General features: G+C 54.6%; 2 protein-coding genes across 4 annotated transcripts in view; one reads left to right on the forward strand and one right to left on the reverse strand.

The window, feature by feature from the left end:
• The window catches only part of C1H1orf167 (chromosome 1 C1orf167 homolog), a 28,897-nt gene extending 24,755 nt beyond the window's left edge, over window positions 1-4,142 (forward strand). Inside the window, 5 exon segments of the mRNA XM_025373476.1 lie at window positions 1,947-2,052; window positions 2,427-2,601; window positions 2,703-2,932; window positions 3,207-3,300; window positions 3,826-4,142. Of these exon segments, the coding sequence (XP_025229261.1) occupies window positions 1,947-2,052; window positions 2,427-2,601; window positions 2,703-2,932; window positions 3,207-3,300; window positions 3,826-4,003 (783 nt within the window). The 3' untranslated portion in view covers window positions 4,004-4,142.
• Window positions 310-20,631, reverse strand: MTHFR (methylenetetrahydrofolate reductase). 3 transcript variants are annotated; one of them, XM_025373664.1, is made up of 12 exons: window positions 20,457-20,631; window positions 17,466-17,714; window positions 15,751-15,989; window positions 14,818-14,928; window positions 10,801-10,994; window positions 9,707-9,957; window positions 9,338-9,472; window positions 8,968-9,148; window positions 8,509-8,691; window positions 6,905-7,006; window positions 5,841-5,960; window positions 310-5,492 (listed from the first exon to the last, which is right to left on the reverse strand). In XM_025373664.1, the coding sequence occupies exons 2-12, from the start codon at window positions 17,699-17,701 to the stop codon at window positions 5,274-5,276; spliced, it is 1,971 nt and encodes a 656-aa protein (XP_025229449.1). In that variant the 5' UTR covers window positions 17,702-17,714; window positions 20,457-20,631; the 3' UTR covers window positions 310-5,273. The 3 variants fall into 3 exon arrangements, with proteins under 3 accessions (XP_025229449.1, XP_025229487.1, XP_025229422.1); XM_025373702.1 differs by having other exon boundaries at window positions 17,466-17,711; window positions 20,457-20,621; XM_025373637.1 differs by lacking the exon at window positions 20,457-20,631 and adding an exon at window positions 17,990-18,130.
• Between the last annotated feature and the right edge of the window lie 4 nt (window positions 20,632-20,635).

Genomic DNA, 20,635 nt, shown 5'->3' on the forward strand with positions numbered 1-20,635 from the left:
CAGCTTGATCCGGCCCATGGCGGCAACATGGCTGGATGCCTCCCCAGGGGCCCAGCAGCCTTGTACACACCACCTCTCCCCGGTTCTCAGTCAGCCTCTGACAAGCAACTCTGAATCCATCAGCAAAGATGAACCCAGCACCTCTCGAGTGCCAGCCCACTGCAGGTCTGGACACAAAGACCAAAGCCACTGCAGGTCTGGACACAAAGACCAGCGTGTTAGGTCACAGCCTGTTAGGGAGACACTGAAATGCATGCTTTCTCACGGTGCAGCTGAAGATCAGGATAGGTACACGGAACAGTAGCATTTTTTTTTTGTTTTTTTTATTTTTGAGACAGAGTCTGGTTCAATTGTCCAGCCTGAAGCAGAGGTGTGATCTCAACTCACTGCAACCTCCACCTCCCAGGTTCAAGCGATCCTCCCACCTCAGCCTCCTGAGTAGCTGGGACTACGGGTGCGTGCCACCACACCTGGCTAATTTTTGTATTTTTAGTAGAGACGGGGTTTCACCATATTGCCCAAGCTGGTCTCGAACTCCTGAATTCAAGTGATCCTCCCACCTCGACTTCCCAAAGTGCTGGGATTACAGGTGTGAGCCACTGCACCAGGTCAAGTTTTTTTTTTTTTTTTTTTTTTTCCTTATTGGAAAAGTGAAATGTGCTCATTACAGAAAAGTCAGAAAATATAAAGTAGAAAAATACCAAAATCTCTTTCATAATTCTCTCTACCCAACGGCATTGGTCAGTCCCTCTCCAGACCAGAAGCAGTTAGTTCTGACACCAACAAATGGTGATAAGAGGTTGATGGCCTAGCAAGAGGCAAGAAGCCACCACAAAACCAAACAGAAAATGACACTACACAGCAGTCTGGGGACATGTCCTTGAAGGACACAGCCCCAAAGATACTGGCAGGTGAGGTAGTGTCCCTAAGATCAACAGGCATCATCAGGAATCTTATTTCAGAATGCCACAAAGAATACATTTTAGAGAAGGTTCTAAGAGAAAAAGCTAAGGTGACTTTTTTGGGTCATCGTTTTTTGTTTTCAGACAGTGTCTCACTCTGTTGCCCAGGCCGGAATGCAGTGGTGCGATCACAGCTCACTGCAGCCTCAACCTCCAGGGCTCAAACGATCCTTCCACCTCAGCCGCGTGAGTAGCTGAGACTACGGGCGTGTGCCAACACACCCGGCTAATTTTATTTTTTTTGTAGAAATGGGGTCTCACTGTGTTGCCAGGGCTTGTCTCGAACTCCTGGGCTCAAGCGATCTGCCTGCCTTGGCCTCCCCAACCGCTGGGCAGGCCCATTGCGCCATGAGCCACCGTGCCTCCCGGTTTTTGTTTTTTAAATGGAATTGAAAGGAACTAGCCTTGGCTAGTTGCAGAATTCACACATACGGGGCTATGGCAACAGCAGGTTCTAGGGTCTCAGGGTCTCTTCTTTCTAAATAAGCTACAGGGCAATTGCTTCTCAGAGTACTTTTACATTTCTATTCAAGACAAGGATCCCATATACTGATGGAGAATCCGAGGCCTCTAGAAACTAAACGCTGGGAATGGCACCTAGGGTGCTTAATTCCAGGGCCCCCTCTTTTCTGCCACAGGCACACATGCCCCAGCAGCCCCTTTAGAGAGCCCCTCTCTGTAGAGAGTACTAGCCGGGGGCTTGGACTCTGGAGTCAGACCACTTCCGAAGTATGAGGCCTCAGACAAGTAACTCAGCTTTGACAAGTTTTAAGTGGGGAGAGAAACAGCCACCTCCCAGGGCTGTGCTCCCAGGCACTGAGGGGTAACTTCTAGGGGCCCACCCCACTGTTGGAATGTCTTTGGCCACCTGGGGGAATGGGTGGAAGAAGCAGGGATGTGTCCTGCCAGCCAAGAAATCCCAGTGGGGCCCCAGGAGGTCCAAGCCCATGGGGTTCAGGTGCTCCTTTCTGGTTGTTCCTTCAGACCCGCAGCTGCTGGACACAGGCCACAGGGCTGGTGCCGCCCGCGCCATCGCTGCAGTGCAGCCTGGGTGGACAGAGGAAGCCAAGGGGAATGACCTGGGCTCAGAGTAAGGAGACCTTGCCCCAGAGGACAAACAGTGTCTGAAGTGCAGGGGTAAAGTGGTCTCCAGTCCTCAGGGGCCTGGAAATGAGCTCCTTGGGACACGGTGTTATGTGTACTGACCATTCTCCCCATCCATTCCCTCTTAGGAATGTTTCAGGTGTTCTGAGAAAACTTTGTGTTCCTGTCCCGCCCCTGTGATTTCTCTTTGGGCAGCAGCCCAGAGCGGCTAGAGGCCTGGGGAGATGGGGGGCAGGGCACAAGGCTGAGCTCAGCACCTTCCTCCACGCTCCTCACTGTACTCAACTCCTAGGCGGGCACTAAGAGCAGCTGCCTTCTTGGACCCACATTAAGCTCTTCTGACTCAACTCTCCTTTCCAGGGTGCAGAGAACATTCCCTCTGCCCTGCCTTCCAGCTCTGGCCGCAGTGGCCTGGACAGAGTAGCTGGGTCCCAGGCCTGCCCCTGTGGATGAGGGACCAGGGACCAAGAGGACACTCCAGCCCTGAGCCCAGGGCCCTCAAAGCCCAAAGCGAGGCCCATAAAAGGAGGCTGGGGTGAGAGGAGCTGTGTGTGCAGTTTGGGGGGTCCGAGGGATGGGGGCAGGGGCCGAGGGGCTCGCCTGAGCCATGGCTAGAGCTGGGCCCTCTCTGGCCAGTGCTCTTTCATGTAGGATCCTGGAAAAGCAGGCCCAGGCCCATGGCTCTGCCCTCCTTCCGGCCCTGAAGGGTCACGATGCTCTTGGCCATCAGGAGGAAGTACCTGCAGCGCCGGTGCCTTAAGGCACTGCTTCATGGGCTGCGGGGTTCCCAGCAGGCCAGGTGCCTGGCAGCAGCATGGCAGCACTGGGTGGATGCCCAAGGGGCAGAACAGCTGGCACGGACCCTGGTGAGTGGGCGCAGCCCCTCTCCATACTGACCATCTCCCATTTCACCTCATACTCAACCCTAACCCCTCTCAAAAGTATGGCCCTTGGACCTACTGACTCCAAAACCTTGGGGGACAGGCCCAGGAATCTGCATTGTTAATACTCAGATGACACCCCCTTGCCATAGCCCTTTCACTCTGGTGCCGCAGAGGTGTGGGGGGAGAAGGGCAGAAGGGCTGGCGACTGCGGGGGAGCATGAGCGCAAGAGGCCTCCTCTGCCAACTGTCCCCAAAGCTCAGAGAGTGGCACCTGAGATCAGCCTGGCGGACATGGTGGCAGCGGATCCTGCGACTGCGAGTGGCTCAGCAGTTAAAGCAGCAGGAAGATGGCTGGGTCCTTTCCCAGGTACTACACTCTTCCCTGCACTCCACCCAGCCAGCCTTCCAGAAGCCTGTGCCACAGCTGCACACCGCGGATCTGAGGTTTCCCTGCTTGCCAGCCCCAGGGCCCCTTTGTTTTCAGGGGAGGGGATCAGTTCCATTACAGAACACACAGGCTGGATGCTGGAGCCCTTGATTTGATTTGTGGCCCCAGCTCAGGCCAGGCCCACCCAGTCCCTCAGTTTGGGAAGGCGTGGCATGAAGTATGGCTGCCGCTCACACTAGCCCATGGAGGGCCTAGGTCCTGAGCACCCCCTCCTTCATTTGCTCTGCTCTGAGTACAGCTTCCGAGATCACCATCGGATCTATTCTGAGCTTGTGCATTTGGCCTGGGCAAGATTGGCTGGCTGCTTGGGGCAGAGGGAGGGGCCCTGGGGACAAAAGGAGCTGGGCACAGGGGTTGCTCTAGCAGGCACAGCACAGACCCTGGAGAGAGCCCACAACAATAGCATTTCCTCCCCTCCCTGGTTCCAGGCCTTTAAGAAGTGGCACCAACGCCTGGCAGCCAGGAGCCCAAGGAGAGGAGCTGCCAGTAGCCCAAGACCCTGGAGCAAGCCAGGCCCTAAGGGCCCTGAGAGTGGACAGGAAGCCACCGGAGCCCCGCGGGGTTGGGGGCTTGGGGCAGAGCATGGGGCCCAGCTGCAGCTGTGACGTGTTCCCAGAGAATAAAAAACAGAACTGAACTCGGCCTTCCCAGGCAAGGAACCATGCCCCACACATCCGGGGAGTGATGACAGAGGGGACAGCTTGAAGAGCTCTGAAGGACAATAAAACCCACTCCTCAGTCCTAGCTGCTTCTCTTAGTCTCTCCTAGCGGCCGCCCTTCTGCCCCAGCCAGTGAGGCCAGGAAGGGAGTAAAGAGGACGTCCCACAATTGCGTCCACCCCTTTGGCCATCAGGCTGCTCTGGGCCACCCCACCCTACCCAGCCTGCTGGGATCCAGGACAGGAAACAGTCCATCTGCACCTGCCAGTCACTGCCCCCGGGCCATGGGGCTTGCAGGTGACTCCTGGGGAGCTGTGCCAGGCAGATAACCTCTGGGACAGGACGAGGGGATGAGGAGGGCAGCTGGCAGGACGAGGGTCTACCTGAAAAATAAGCCAGGAAGCTGGGCTGCTGCACAGCCCCAGGCAGGTCTGGGGCCCCTGTGCTGGTGAATCTCATCTTGGCTTTTGACAGGGAACGGGGTAGCCTTAGGCCTCCACAGCCAGGGAAAAGGGGAAGGCCACGACCCCCACCAAGCACAAGGGTTCAGACTGCTGCTGTCAACCCTTAAGGGGTACTTTTTCTCTCAAAGCTCAGAATAGACAACTGTGCCAGAAAGCAGCATGGTAGGTGTCAGCCCAATGCCCATCCAGGGGGCTGGTGCCATGGACGGCTAAGCGGGCAGGCAGGGCAGTGGTATGTCCCTTCACTCACAAGTAGGTGGGGCCCAGCTGCCCACCTCTAGGAGGTAGAAGGGTACAGCACTTTGCCACATCTCTTCTACGATGCCACCAGTGCCTGGCGCCCATGCGTGTTTTGCCTGTACTGCACTGCACAGGCCAAGTGTAAGTTCACTGGGAGTCCCAGGCTGGCTCTGGAGGCTGCCTTGGTTCGAGGGCTTAGCTGGCAACAACCACTCTCCTCGCCTTCTCAGGAGGTGCCACCCGCTGTGGTTCTCTGTGAGACGGAAGTGCTCCCCACCAAAAGAGCACAGACTCCTGGCTAGAGCAGGGAGTACTAGGTTCCCATGTGGGGCCAACTCAAGTCCAGCCAGAGCCTGGAAGCCTCACTCCAGTCTAGCTGCCATCGTCAGGTTGGGGAGTGGAGGCCAGGGGTGGGAGAGACATGAAGGAGAGTGGGATTCCCAGAGAAGTAGCATTGTGGAGGAGGAAGGTGGGACAGGAGTGGCTCCAGCGCAGGGCGTCAGGACACAGGGTCACGGAGCCTCCGTCTCTCTCTCATTCTGGGTGGGCCTGTTGAGAAGCTCAAGTGCGTCTTCCACCACCTGCCACAGGCAGTTGTCCAGTGGGAAGTCATTGTCCACCAGGTTGACCAGGAAGTAGTTGTCGTGGATGTACTGGATGATCGTGCGGGATGGAGACTCCTCCTCATACAGCTTGCCCCACTGCTCAATCCACAGGGCGAAGGCCTCGTCCTACACACACACCACACACCCCCCGCAACGCACACACGCACACACGCACACACACACACACGCACACACACAGACGCAAGATTAACAGGGCTCTCCAAGGGCTCTGCTCAACAGGACATTTCCCGGAATAGAACAAGGCCCACTGCCAGTATCACTTCCCACCCCTGCCCAGAAGCAAACACCCTGCATCAGCAGTGACACGGGTGAGTGAGTCAGAGCCGGGTATGCCCTGAAGGCTGGGTCCAGCAGGCCCAGGGTGTGGCCTTCAGCACACGCTTGGGACTTGGTCCCAATCCCTCCCCAGGGTTTTCCAGGTGGGCGGGACAAGCTTGCTCCCGGCTCCTTTACCTTCCAGAACATGAAGCTGATGGGATCCACTACGGTGGGCTGGATGATCTCTCGCCCAGGGAAGATACCCCAAGTGACGGCATTCGGCTGCAGTTCGGGGGCATTGGTGATGTTTTCACCCTGGGGGGTGTGGTGTGGGGGTAAGACCTGGGCCAAGGACAACTGGAGTCCCAGTGCCTGGACAGCCTTGACTCACTGGGGCCATGCGGGCTTAATACCCACTGCCTGCGCCTCCACTCCTGGCCTCCACTCTCCCTGCACCTCCAATCCCCTCTCCCAGTGCCTCCACTCCTGGCCTCCTCCACCTGCATCTATGAATGACATCTCTCTCCACACAAGCCCAAACCTAGAGGTGTCCTGGCCACTTCCCCCTCCTCCCTGAGCACCCCCTGCTCACTCTCTGATCCATTCCCTCTTGTCTAGCCCACCTCCAGGACTGTGTTTGGCTTGGGTCACTCCAGGGGTCTCTCTGCTGGCCTCACCGGCTCTAGCCTTCCCCAGTCCCTATCATCTGTACGACGATCCACCACTATTTGATTCAAATAAAGCAGGAACCAAGCTACTCCATTGCTGGAGAAAGGCTCCCCTTGCATTTAGGGAAAACTCAAATTCCAGCAGGACAACCATGCCCTCTGCGGGCCTGGCCCCTGCTTAACACTCCCACCTCCTCCTGCTTGTGTTCCTGGTTTCCCCAGATGGTGCGGCTCACTGCCTCTGCCTGTCCTCTGTCCTGTCCCAGGAATACCCTTCTCTCCTGTTGGCCAACTCCTCTTTGTCCTTGGTGATTCCCACACCACCCCTCTGAGAAGCCGTCCCTGGCCTCCCAGGTGAGACATCCCTCCTCTGGATCCGACAGCATCCTCTCCTGAACTTGATTTTCCCACTTACACTGGCTGGTGGTCACACATTGATCTGCCTCCCTCACTAGGCTGGGAGCTCCTTAAGAGCAGGGGCCCAGTTCTGCCTGTATCTCTCTGTCTTGCACAATGCCTAGCGCAGGTTAGGTGCTGGGTGTTTGCCAAACGAAGGGCCTGGTACTCTGGGAACCCCGGGGCCTGGCCTACCTTCACATTGACAAGGTGGTAATTAACCCGGAGCTCGTACTTCTTCAGCACTTGCAGAAGCGCTTCCGCTGTCTCACGGGAAGTGAAGAACTCTAAGTAGGCCTGTGGGAGAGACAGGTGCCTGTCACCAACCCCAGCCCTGCCAGACGCCCCTTCACCGACACCTACGGTATCAGAACTAGTGGCGGCCATGTGGGCAGAATAATGAACTGTGGCGTTGGCACATCCATAAGCAAAGGGTGAGGGGAGCGGGGAGGTGAGTTTCTCAGTCTGGACAGGTTCGAGGGCTATTGGCCACCCCTCTCCCAATCAGTCAGGGAAGACTCCATGAAGAAGTCATTTCTGAACAGTGGCAACTGGTTTGACAAGCTGAGCCAGGAGAGAGAGGCCCCACACATTCCATCCTCCCTAGTCACTGCAAGGTGACAATGACATGCCATCTCCTCTAGGACCAGTGCCTATCAGGGATTAAGCTGGGTTTACTCAAACTCATTTGCTAGAATGCTCATAATACTGGAGGCTGGGCACAGTGATCCCCCCATGAGGAAAGTGGGTTCAGCGAAGTTGAACATGTTGGCTACTCTGAAAGTAAACAGAACTGGTCCTTAAACTCAGGTCTTTCTGCTCCAGGGCCCGTGGGCCTGGTTCAGAACATAATGTTAACTCCAGCAGCCCTGGGAGAAAGATGTCAACTCAGGATAGTAACAGCTGCTGCCTTTCAGGGAGTACTTCCTGCTCTTCCCATGTGCCAAGCACGTTACATGCTTTGTTAGGTTTCATGCCCAGAACACAAGCTACATCCCATTTTACAGATGAGAAAACCAGGCTCAGAGAGGTCAACTGACCTGCCTCCATAGGTCTGATTTCTACTTTTTTTTTTTGAGATGGAGTCTCGCTTGGTTGCCCAGGCTGGAGTGCAGTGGCATGATCTCAGCTCACTGCAACCTCTGCCTCCCAGGTTCAAGCGATTCTCCTGCCTCAGCCTTCCAAGTAGCTGCAACTACAGGCACCCGCCACCACACCCAGCTAATTTTTGTATTTTTAGTAGAGACAGGGGTTCACCATGTTGGTCAGGCTGGTCTCAAACTCCTGACCTTGTGATCTGCCCACCTCGGCCTCCCAAAGTGCTGGGATCACAGGCATGAGCCACCAAGCCCAGCTGATCTTTTTTTTTTTTAAGACAGGGTCTCACTTTGTGGGCCAGGCTGGAGTTCAGTGGCACAAATATGGCTTACTGGAGCCTCAACCTCTTGGGCTCAAGCGATCCTCTCACCCCAGCCCCCCAAGTACCTGGGACTACAGGTGTGCACCACCATGCCTGGGTCATTTTTGTATTTTTTGTAGAGAAGGGGTTTCACCATGTTGCCCAGGCTGGTCTCGAACTCCTGGGCTCAAGTGATCCACCCGCCTCAGCCTCCCAAAGTGCTGGCCGGGCTCCGTGCCCAGCCAGGTCTGTCTGACTTAAAGCATGAGCTCCCATCTGCTCTGATCCATGCTCACTCAAAATTAAGAGCCCAGGAGAGGCAGGTTGCTCTGCCCTAAGCTCTGGGGAACCCGTGGGTGCCTGTCAAGAGAGGGGGGCACCCTGTGCCTCCCTACCACACCTTCTGGAAGACATAGCCCCCGCTGGGGCCCCAGCCCACGACGGGGTCGGAGGACGGCTTCCCGTTGATGTTGGGCTGTGAGTTGATGGTGAGGATGCCCTGGCGGTTCACCCGCAGCAGCTCCTCCTTCAGCAGGCTGGTCTCGGCTGCCAGGGGCTCATCGTTCCAGGGCAAGCAAGTCACCTGGGAGAGACGGTGAGCTGCCTGGGGCGACCATCAGGTTTGGCACCCCAAGTCCCTCTCACGGCCCACAACAAAGACCCAGCCTGTCTTTGCCTCCCTAAGCCCTTCCAGGTGGAGGCTTCCCAACTCACCCTTCTCCCTTTGCCAAGGTGCCATGTCCACAGCATGGAGAGGAGGGCACAGGGTGGGGAAGTCACAGCCCCGCAGCCTGGCCTGCAGCTGGGGTCAGGCCATGGGCAGGGGATGAACCAGGGACCCCAGCCCAGCGTGACTCACTTTGTGACCATTCCGGTTTGGCTCTCCCGAGAGGTAGAGAACAAAGACTTCAAAGACACTTTCTTCACTGGTCAGCTCCTCCCCCCACATCTTCAGCAGCAACTCCCTGGGGGACTTGCTCTTCAGGTAGAAGAGGTAGTAGTCCTTCAGCTCCCCAAAGGCAGGGGAAGAGGAATTGCCCCTGGCAGAGGGGTGCCCAGAGGTCAGGGCACACTCCTGACAGAGGGCAGTGCCACCACAGGCCCAGGAGGCCATTCCTATAAATCCTGTCCTGACTCCTCCCAGGTCAACCACAAGCATGCAAACAACTTCTGCCCTCCTCCTCCCAAGAACAAAGATGTATTTGCAAGGAAGGTCTGCAGGCCCTCACCAGCGGCCGTTGGGGAACTCGTCCCACTCCTGGGTACGGTAGATGTAACTCTTTGGTCTGGAGGCCCAGAAGATGGGACGTACATCTTCTTCTCGGCGCTTGGGGTGGGCGCTGAGAGCCCAGGGCAGGGGACGCCTGGGTGAGGATGGGGACAGAGAACTGAGACGAGGGACTGGCTACAGGGGGCCGGAAGCAGGGGAGCACCACTGAGGCTGGGTTCTTCCATCTGATGCCCTCTGAGACTGGAGCCCTCAGTGTGCCCAGCTAGCCATGACACAGACATACGTCTGTACCACCGTGAGGAGCCAGCGCTGCAGCCGGGACTGCTCTTGGACCCTCCTCTGGGGATCTCTGGGCCACTGCCCTCACCTGGGGTCCTCAGTCCACATCCCCAGGCGCTTCAGCACCTCTGTGGTAGCCATCTCGCGGTTGAGGGTGTAGAAGTGGAGGCCTGGCACCAAGCCACTGGCCAGAAGCTCGTGGCACAGGCTCACAGCCAGCTCGATGCCATAGTTGCGGATGGCAGCATCATTGTCTTTGATTGGCTCAATCACGTCCTTGATCTCCTGTGGCACCTCTAGCTTGGACAGCTTCACAAGCTGCCGAAGGGAGTGGTAGCCCTGTCCAAAACACGAGGGGCTGTGGCAGCCGTCGGCCAGCCCGTCTCCCACCCGCTTCCGTCCTCTGCACCAACCGCAGTGTCAGGCAGAGGGAGCCAGGAAAATCTGGTCATATGCCAGGAGCACACCTGAGCTTGACCTGCTGTTTTCTGCCCTTTTTTTCTGTTTTTAGAGATGGGTCTCGCTGTTCTCAAATGCCAGGGTTCAAGCCATCCTCCTGCCTCAGCTTCTCAAGTGGCTGGGACTACAGGCACGTGCCACTATGCCCAGCCTTTCCACTTTTTACAGAGTAGAGCAGCTGCCCTAAGCATTCTACCCTTGGGTTGAGCCAGCCTTTTAGCACTAGATGCGTCTATTGATAACATGGTGTCATCTCACCCAGTTGTCCGCATGCTGCACTGATCATCAGAACCGCCTGCCAAGCTCAAGAGGCAAAACACAAACTCCCAGGGCCTCCCTCAGATTTACTGAGTCAGAACTTCCAGGGGTGGGGCCTGGAGATCCATTTTTTGGAAAAGCTTATCAAGTGGTTCTGATGACCGCCACATTTGGGAAACACTGGCTTAACCAGGATTTGTAAAGAGAATGAGAATCCCTTTTGGTGATGCCTGTCGGCCAAAGTGCAACAAACCCCTCAATAGACAGTGTTGCTGGGTTTTGGGGGGAAAATTAGAGGTAACCAAAATGGGGTGGCCAAGCAACGCTGTGCAAGTTCTGGACCTGAGAGGGAATCTGGGAAGAACCCAGCCAACTCAGCACTCCACCCAGAGCCCCCAGCCTATGCGAGGACGACGCGGTGGGAGTGGGGTGGAGGGAGCTTATGGGCCCTGCTGGGCCCCTCACCTGGATGGGAAAGATCCCGGGGACGATGGGGCAAGTGATACCCATGTCGGTGCATGCCTTCACAAAGCGGAAGAATGTGTCAGCCTCAAAGAAAAGCTGTGTGATGATGAAATCGGCTCCCGCGGACACCTTCTCCTTCAAGTGCTTCAGGTCAGCCTCAAGGCTCCCTGCTTCGGGGTGGCCTTTGGGGTAACCTGCCAATAGGGATGACAGTCGGGAGAGGCTGGCCTCCACCTGTTCAAGGTGAGGGATGAAGAGACCACAGGAACTGGGCACAGAGAGCCCTCTGCTTTGGAGGCTCCGATCTTGCACCTGCCAACAGCACAGCATGGCCTGAACTAAAACGGTAAATGGCTGGGCTCATGACTGATATGCTTCTGACCCTGGAGATGACTCTCAGGGGAGGTGGCTCAGAGCCCCCTTCCAAGAATCGAGGTGGATTGCTCCAAACTCCCACACTGTCCTGCCTCGAGCAGCCAAGCAAATCTGGCCTGCACTTGGTGGCCATGGATAAGAGAAAATGCTACAGTTAGCAGAGCATCTGGGGTTGACTTTTCTTTAGGCACTAGATTAAACATTGTTAAAAAGAAAAGCTTGACTTTTCTTTAGGCACTGGATTAAACATTGTTTTTAATGTAACACTGAAATTACTCAGGGGTCCGAGACAGTGAAAAGCTAGAAACCAAGTTACACAAGAACGAACGGAAGAAAGTGATGTTTTGTTCAAAGAAAAGAATGGATGGCAGGGTGTGGTGGCTCATGCCTGTAATCCCAGCACTTTGGGAGGCCAAGGCAGGAGGATGACCTGAGGTCAGGAGTTCGAGACCAGCCTGGCCAACACGGTGAAACCCTGTCTCTACTAAAAACACAAAAATTAGCCACGTGTGGTGGTACATGCCCATAATCCAGCTACTCAGGAGGCTGAGACAGGAAAATTGCTTGAATCCTCAAGGCAGAGGTTGCAGTGAGCTGAGATCATACCATTGCACTCTAGCCTGGGCAACAAGAGCAAAACTCTGTCTCAAAAAAAAAAAAAAAAGAAGAAGAAGAAAGAAAAGAGTGAGGAGAATACAGAAACTCCTTTCAAATGTCCAAAGGTCTGTCCTGGGGAAAAAGGATCCACCGTAGGTGAGTTTTTTTGTTTTGTTTTGTTTCAGAGACAGGGTCTCGCTCTGTCACCCAGGCTAAAGTGCAGTCGTGCAGTCATGGCTCACTGCAGCCTCGACCTCCTGGGCACAAGTGATCCTCCCACTTCAGTCTCCTGAGTAGCTGGGACTACAGATGCATGCCACCACATCTGGCTAATTTAAAAAAAAATTTTTAAATTAATTATTTATTTTTTAGAGATGGGGTCTTGCTATCTTGCCCAGGTTTGTCTGGAACTTCTGGGCTCAAGCAATCCTCCCACCTTGGCCTCCCAAAGTGCTGAGATTACAGGCATGAGCCACTGTACCCAGCTCTCTAGTCAAGTTCTTTATTAGTCATATTCTGTGTTGTTTCTAATGGCAAAACCAGCATCCGGTTCAGAGAGCTGCCTAGAGTACAACAAGCCACCCACAAAACAATGAGCTCCCGGAGCCTGAAAACACAGGGGCAGTGGATGCCCAAGACAGGATTCCGGAATTGCTTGGGAAGGTGAGACCAGGTGTCCCATAGGCTCCTTACTGGCTCTGTGAACTCTCTGACCCCTTCCCTAAATGACTAAACTTACTAGCAGCCTTGCTTGGTCAGGCAAGTAGGACGACCACAGGCCTTCATGTAACGACACGGAGTGCTGGTTTCGTCAGCCCAAGCCCAGGGCAGGACCCTGAGACAGGTGGAAAGTCAAGCTGCTCTGCTCTGATAAGGCAGTTCCGTTCTTAAGAAACCCAGAGTCATCAAAAATGAATATAAAAACTATGGTTTCAAGGGGTAAGGGAGTGGGGGATAAAGCACTGGGGCTTCACACTTTCAATAAGAAAGCTGTTTTCCCAGTAGGAATTTCAGAAACAACAAGGCTTTTAACAGCTGAAACGATAGCTATAATACCCAATATTACCGAACAAATCTAGCATTTGATTACATATAGATTTTGCTATTTACTCTATTTTTCTATCATGAACAGCTGAGTGCTTTCTGTTTAAATTTTTTGTGTATTTTTTGTAGAGACGGACTCTCACTATGTTGCCCAGGCTGGTCTTGATCTCCTGCCTCAGTCTCCCAAAGCTCTGGGAGTACAGGCATGAGCTACCATGCCCAACAGGCTGGTGTTTTCTAATTCACTGATCTTCATTACCCACTTGATCAGCAAAGTAAGAAACCATTCAGCAACTGTGAGCTCACAGCTTCGCTAGTTTCCAATCATGATCACGTAACGCCCATCACTGGTGCACACTCCCCCATTAACTGACTATATTGTGGCTGATACAAGCCATGACAATTTAACAGTTGGAAATGCCTGTTCTCTGACTCCTAATCAGTGCTTCCCAGACTTAACACCTAAACACCCCTGTTGACAGAACAGACATATCCATGGGGGGTTAGGGACAAGGCCAAAGTCACCCACAACAAGTAATTTTCTTGAAGCCACATGCTTTTTTTTGTTTGTTTGTTTTGAGACAGTGCCTTGCTCTGTTGCCCAGGCTACAGTGCATTGGCGTGATCTCGACTCACTGCAAGCTCCACCTCCCAGGATCAAGCGATTCTCCTGCCTCAGCCTACCAAGTAGCTGGGACTACAAGCACGCGCCACCATGCCTGGCTAATTTTTGTATTTTTAGCAGAGACGGGGTTTCACTATGTTGGACAGGATGGTCTCGAACTCCTGACCTCATGATCTGCCCACCTTGGCCTCCCAGAGTGCTAGGATTATAGGCTTGAGTCACTGCACCCGGCCTTTTTTTTTTTTTAGTTCATATCACTTTAGATGCCACTCCATAATGTAGCCATGTTTAATATAAAAATGGTAGGATTTCTCCCAAAATATTGGCAACAAACTATCATCCCAGAAAAAGTGCCAATCTTGGGAATTCCTGTCCCTGGCGCACACTGCCTCACCATACCTGAGCCCTGTCTGAGATGCCGAGGGCTCAATCCCAGCCTTTAGCTTCAAGGGTGGAAGGGAAGTCCAACCCACCCATTTCTGTTGGGTAAACCTGGTCTTGTGGCTGTGGCCAATGGTGATTCTCTCTCCTGGGAATTTGGAACGGAGGCCCATCCATTAGCCTGGGGAACTGGCTGGAGCTGACACTCAGGAGCAGGCCAGGTGTGTGGAAAAGCATGGGCATCAGGTCTCCCAGACGAAGCACAGATGTGCAGTGGGAAGTGGAGACGGGGGACCCTGTGGCGCCAGAGGGAATGAGGGAGGTCCTTGCATTTTGACCTCTTCCAGTGCCTCGTGAGATCTGAGGCCATCGCCTGACCTTGGGTTCCCTGCCCTCTGGAATCCTGTTAGTAAATTTCCCTCTTTTGTGGGGTGTTTTGTTTTGTTTTCTTTGAGATGTAGTCTCGCTCTGTCACTGAGGCTGGAGTGCAGTGGCACAATCTCGGCTTATTGCAACCTCCGCCTTCTGGGTCCAAGGGATTCTCCTGGCTCAGCCTCCTGAGTAGCTGGGACTACAGGTGTGCACCACCATACCTGGCTAATTTTTGTATTTTTAGTAGATGGGGTTTCGCCATGTTGGCCAGGCTGGTCTCGAACTCCTGACCTCAGGTGATCTGCCTGCCTTGGCCTCCCAAAGTGCTGGGATTACAGGCGTGAGACACTGCGCCCGGCCCCCTCTTTTGTTTTAAAGAAAAGAATAGGGCCTAGAAGCGGGCTAAGGGCACAGCCAGGCAGAGGAACAAAAAGCTAAGGGTCGATGGTGGCAGGCCCAGGAGGGGAGTAGGTGATATAAAAGGAGCAAGGACATGGTAACATGTCCCTCATCCAGCATGGACCCATAGGTGCATCTGATCACTGTGTCCTACACCGAACACCAACAGGCTATCTGAGCCTCCCTAGCTCCATCCCCGCCACCAGGATGATCCAGTCACTCACCTGCCACACAGAGGTCAAAGTAGTCACCAAACTCACTTCGGATGTGCTTCACCAGGTCCACTGCGTAGTTGAAGCCTCCCTCCTCCTCTTCCCACTGGTCACCTATGGGGTCTGCAGGGTTGGTGGAGGTCATGGTCACTAGGTCTCACCCAACCTCCAGAGAGTCTTTCTGTTCCCTCTACCTAGCCCTGACACCTAGGACTGCGAGTCCCTGAAAGGCAGAAACTTCGTATTATTTAAGTTTGGTTCTTCTCTTTCTAGCCCTTGGTAAGACAGTGAGAGGGAAGAAAGCAGCCCACCCGTTCAGTATTCACTGCGTGCTGACCCTGTGCTGGCAGTGGAGAATAGGAGACCACTGCCACTCCTCACTGTGCCTGGAGGATTGGAGAGCCCTTCTCTACTTCTACCTGGGCATGCCTGCCACCCTCTCCCATCCCACGGCGTTAGGGCTCCTGCCTCCTGGAAGAATATTCTACTCAAGTGAAGGTGTCTTGTGGTGGGGAGCAGGAGGCCACAGGACCCCACCCCTCAGGCTCCCTCTTCCCACTCTTGGGTGGCCTGACGACAGCAGGCACCAGAGGCCTAACCGGCTATTCTCACTCCTGGATACTCTGTGATTGGGCCAAGTGCTGGGTGCAGCCAGCAATTGATGCAGTGGTATAGGCAGGGCAGAGGGTTATCAGGCTGCGACTGCATTCCCGACGGAACTTCTACGTCGAGGTCAAGAGTTGGAAGAGGTGGCTGCCTGTGTGGGGTGCCCAGGGTGACTCACTGCCCACAACGCCTGCTGACACTACTGGCGGGGATGGGATCCTGTGGATCCTCAGCGTGGGGCCCAGGGAGCAGTAAAGGACCGTTTCAGGAACCAAGTTCAGGCTACAAGTGGCCTCTGGGAAAGCCAGAACCCAGAGTGTAGGAGTGCTGGCTCCACACCTCCCCGCAGCGCCATGATGTTCTTCAGGCCCAGCTGCTTGGCTTTGTGCAGATGGCCGGTGATCTCCTCCAGGCGCTGACAGCAGCAGGTCATGTGCAGGATGGTCTCCAGGCCACAATAGTTCACGGCGGTGCTGGCGATCATCATGGAGGAGGTCTCCTTGTCTGAGCCAGGGTCACCTGCTGGGTGCCAGGTCACATCTATGAAGAGGGGGCCGCCCGCCGCCATCCGGTCAAACCTGTAGGGGGTTTGTTTCTGAAGAGAGGTTCCAGGGGAAATACCATCCCTCACTGCCTTCCCATGGGGCCCGGGAGTTAGAGAAGCATAAATGAAGGTTGGAGACAGACCAATCAGTGTTCATATCCTGGCTTTGCTACTTATAGCTGTATGATCTTGGGTACATTACTTAACCTCTGTGAGTTCTGTTTCCTTGTTTATCAGACGCGGCAGATAATAGTACCCACTTCATAATAACACTAGGAGGCTGGGTGCAGTGGCTCACGCCTGTAATCCCAGCACTTTGGGAGGTTGAGGCGGGTGGATCATTTGAGGTCAGGAGTTCAAGACCAGCCTGGCCAACATGGTGAAACCCCGTCTCTACTAAAAATACAAAAATTAGCTGGGTGTGGTGGTGGGTGCCTGTAATCCCAGCTACTTGGGAGGCAGAGGCAGGAGAATTGCATGAGCCAGGAGGCGGAGCTTGCAGTGAGCTGAGATCACACCACTGCACTCGGGCCTGGGCTACAGAGTGAGACTCCGTCTCAAAAAAAATAAATAAAGCAACAACAAACAACAAAAAACCATAACAACACTAGAAGAATATGACGGCAGCTGGTTCCACAGCACTTAGAACAGTGCCTGGTGTACAAACCGAATACTCAGTATATATGAGGTGCCGTCGTGATCACTATTACAGAGGTAAGACACAATAACAGCGCCACCATTTTGTGAGAGCAGCACTTCAGACTTTTCACAGCATTTGCCCATTTATTATCTCGGGTGAGGTAAGACATCATGGTTGAGAGTTAAGGGAATCCTAACTGTGGCAAGCACAGCCTCGCCGTAGAAACAGTTAGAAAGAGGGTCGGCAGACTCACGTTTCTTTCATGCCACCCCCCAAGCCCTGTGCAGCAGCTTACAGTTGTGCAGACCAAGGCCAAGTTCCGAAACGAGACTCAAAAGTCTGGATGTGCACGAGTACTTGTGTTACAAGCTATCGGCGGTGTATTTAAACATCCTTGTGCGTTTAAACTTCAAAAACTTGGGAGTGACACGTGAGAAGTGCAAACAGTAAAAGCCATAAACTTTAAAAAAAAAAAAACTGCAATTCATGCAGTGCTAATGTAATTCAGTTGGCATTTCTAGATTTCAGGAAGCATAATCCAAATTTCTAACTTGCTGAAAACATTCTCACTGCTTTGTGACTTCCTAAACTGCACTCGTGATCCAGCCCCCAAGTTCCACCAAAGAATATACTGTGAGAATCAACATTTTTAACCCATTGAAGAGTGTGTCTAAAATACCCTTGACACTGTGGAGGGACTTTTACAGGCAAGAGAAGTGGCAGATCAGATGACCCACTCTGCCTTCTCCTTTCTGCCTGCTCTGGCTGCTTTTTTCTGCCGGGTTAAAGGGCAGCCCAGCCTCAGGGCTGACAGTTGGCTCCCCAGGAACCAGCACTCCCCGCCCCCACCTTAACCTTGCATCAATTTACCTTGAGATGAGATTGACAGCTCCCTCAGCAGTTCGAGGAGGGAAGAATTCCAAAGAGAACCACTTGTCACCAGATTCCATTCGCCGCCTCATCTTGTCCCGGAGTCTCTCATGCCGCTCGGGGTCCAGGCCCGGGGTGGAACATCTCGAACTGTCTTTGGAGCTCTCGCTGCTACTGCTGGCACTGCCCTCCAAACAGGGGTTGAGGCTGCCATTTCCTCTGGCTTCGTTCACCATGGCCAGGTTCCTGCTGCACGGGGTGGGGCAGGGAGCATCAGGGGGCAGGCAGCCACACCCCCGGCACATCGAGACACCTGAGTGGCAGGTTCAAGCCGGAGGTGCTGTATTTCCACATAGGAAGAAGGCCAAAAAAGGTGACACTGCCCCCTCCCAGTGGCTCCATGCTACTCAGCTATGGCTGTCGGGGCCGCCTCACTCAAAGCCTAGCCCTCCGCTGCTGCCAGGTTCCTTGCATGCAAGGCAGCCCCCACCCGGCACTACAACGTGCTCCTCGGTGACAGCTACCTGATGGAAGGTGGCACAGAGAACCTCACACTGCCAGCCTGCGAGGCCCATATTCCTAGTGAGGGGCAGTAGTGCCCAGCTGGGAGGACCCTGGCTTTTCGATGGTCCATCTCTGTCAGCTAGGCCCAGAGTGCATGGGGAGGGAACAGAGGCACCTTCCCCAGCGGGTGGGTGTGTTTAACTGGGCGGAGCTGCGACAAAGGAAGAGGCCTGAGCTCGAGCCAGCACAAGGGGGCGGGGGCAAGACTTCCAGGCGAGGAGGAAGGGCTGAGACTCTAGTAAGGGGAGGCGGATGGAAGGAGGGGGACTCGGGCAGAGATTGCAGGGGTTGGTGGAGATGAGGAACAGCTCACTCTGGCTGGCTCTGCCTGGAACATCTGTTACTTGAAACAGTGTGTGCACAGGATGGAAGGGGTGAGGGTTTGACTATACAGCCAGCTTTGCCCTGAGTTCATGCTACTCCAAAAAGACCGTGTCGTGGGTTAGAACTGGAAGCTGGCCATATTCCAAAAATAGCCAGACCCAAGTTCAGTAAGGGCACGAATTTCTCAGAACAAAAGCTGCCCCATCTGTGCTTGCCTTGCAGGCTGGTCTTCTTACACACCACAGAATTCAATTAAAATCATCACAGTGACCCAGCTACTGGGAAGGCTGAGGCAGAAGGATCACCTGAGTCCAGGAGTTCAAGGCCAGACTGGGCAACATAGTGAGACTCCATCTCTTAAAAAAACAAAAAACACACCTGTAATCCCAGCACTTTGGGAGGCCGAGGCGGGTGGATCACCTAAGGCCAGGAGTTTGAGACCAGCCTGACCAACATGGTGAAACCCCAACTCTACTAAAAATATAAAAATTAGCATGGCTTGGTGGTGGGCACCTATAATCCCAGCTACTCAGGAGGATGAGGCAGGAGAATGGCTTGAACCTGGAAGGCAGAGATTGCGGTGAACCGAGATTGCACCACTGCACTCCAGCCTGGGGCACAAGAGCGAAACTCTGTCTCAAAAAAAAAAAAAAAAAAAAAAACCAGAAACAAGTAATCAGAGCCACCAGGGCACAGTCAGGCCAACAGAGGGCATAGTGCCATCTGGCAGTCTGGTGAAGAAAATAAGACAAACACTTAAAAAAACAAAACACTTGCACAGCAATGGGCAAACACACAGTAGTGAATCAGTGTGTGGTAACATGGCACAACAGAGGAAAGACCAGGTCAGGTTCATTTCTTTCAGACTGTCCACCACTAACCCCGTGTACCTAACCATTTGGGGTCTTAGACTCTTTTGACAATCTGATTAAATGTATTGCTTCTCGCCCCTGAAATACACGCACAGGAGCACAGACTACGCATGGATGCATCCAAAGACAAGGAGTTGATTCCAGACTAAGAACCCTGGGCCAAAGCTTTCTCCCCCTAGGGCTAGAGACTCTCTTTCATTCAGACCTCAAACTCCAGATTCTCAGTGGGGATGGCGGTGGGGAGTGAGGAATGGGGGATGGGGGTGGGGTGGGGAGAGGGGTAACAGCAAGAGCAGCCAGTTGGCCTTTCTCCAGCATTTAAGGGAGCACCTTGTTAATTGCCTGCTGGAACAGAACCTAGAGTGGGAGGAGGCTGAACCACCTGCACACCCTTTGATTTTCAAAGACTTATTGCATTCCTAGTATATGCCAGGCACGTGCCATATTTGTAAGCCAACACCCACGATTTATCCGTTACCAGCTGGATTCCCATAGCACCCTGGGTTGTAACTGGGTTAAAGGCCTGTCTCTTTTCTCTTTTCCCAGTTCCCTGAGACCAGGACCAGTGTCCTGCCTGGAGTATCCCCAGAGTTTGGCACACGGTGATAGCCAGCATTCACTGAGCGCCAAAGGGCCAGGCGCTGCCATTCTCTTAAAATAAGCTCTGTCATTTACTGAGCACCTAGTCTGAGCCAAGCACTGGGACACTAAGCCCACGACTCCCAGAAAGGTCCCGGTGGACCCCCGTGCGCAGCGGGACGCAGCGGTCGCCAGGGACCGCAGTGCCCCGGGCCCAGCGCTCTTCTCCAGGTGCTCGCCGTGGAGGGTTTAAAAGGCAGGAGCCGGAAGCCGTCTCGGCGCCCAGATGGCCGAGAATCGAGTCACCAGGTCACTGGGTCACCGATGGGGGCGAGGACACGGGCCTGGGCCGGTCAGGGGGGCGGGATCGTCACCTCTGGCTCAGGGGCCCCTCATTCCCGGGGCCCCCTCCGTCCAGGCAGGGGGCGAAAGTGAGTCTTCGCCTGAGGGTTGACGGTCGCTGGAGGTGGTAGCCATTGGGAGTTACACTAATCCCGCGAAGGGTGCGCGGAGGGGGGCGGCAGCCCTTCCCAAGAAGAGAGGCAGGCCGGCCTCCAGCGCCCCCCGCCCACGAGCACGTCCTTGCCCCCGGGATGTTGTTCGCCGGCTCCGGGATCTCCCTCCCGGCGACCCCGGCCTCGCCGACACTCACCCTTCAGTCCCGGGTGACTCAGAACGCTCGCCCGCCGGCCGCACCAGCGTGGCCTCTGTGGGGGCGGGGAACGCAATGAGGGGCGAGGCGCAAGTGTCAGGTTGCTGGAGAGGCGGGCCCGACAGGGCGGAAACCACCGGTGCGGGTGACCGGAAGCCCCGCCTCCAACATGGCCGCGC

Source organism: Theropithecus gelada, chromosome 1 (assembly GCF_003255815.1).
Source record: "Theropithecus gelada isolate Dixy chromosome 1, Tgel_1.0, whole genome shotgun sequence".
NCBI lineage: Eukaryota > Metazoa > Chordata > Mammalia > Primates > Cercopithecidae > Theropithecus > Theropithecus gelada.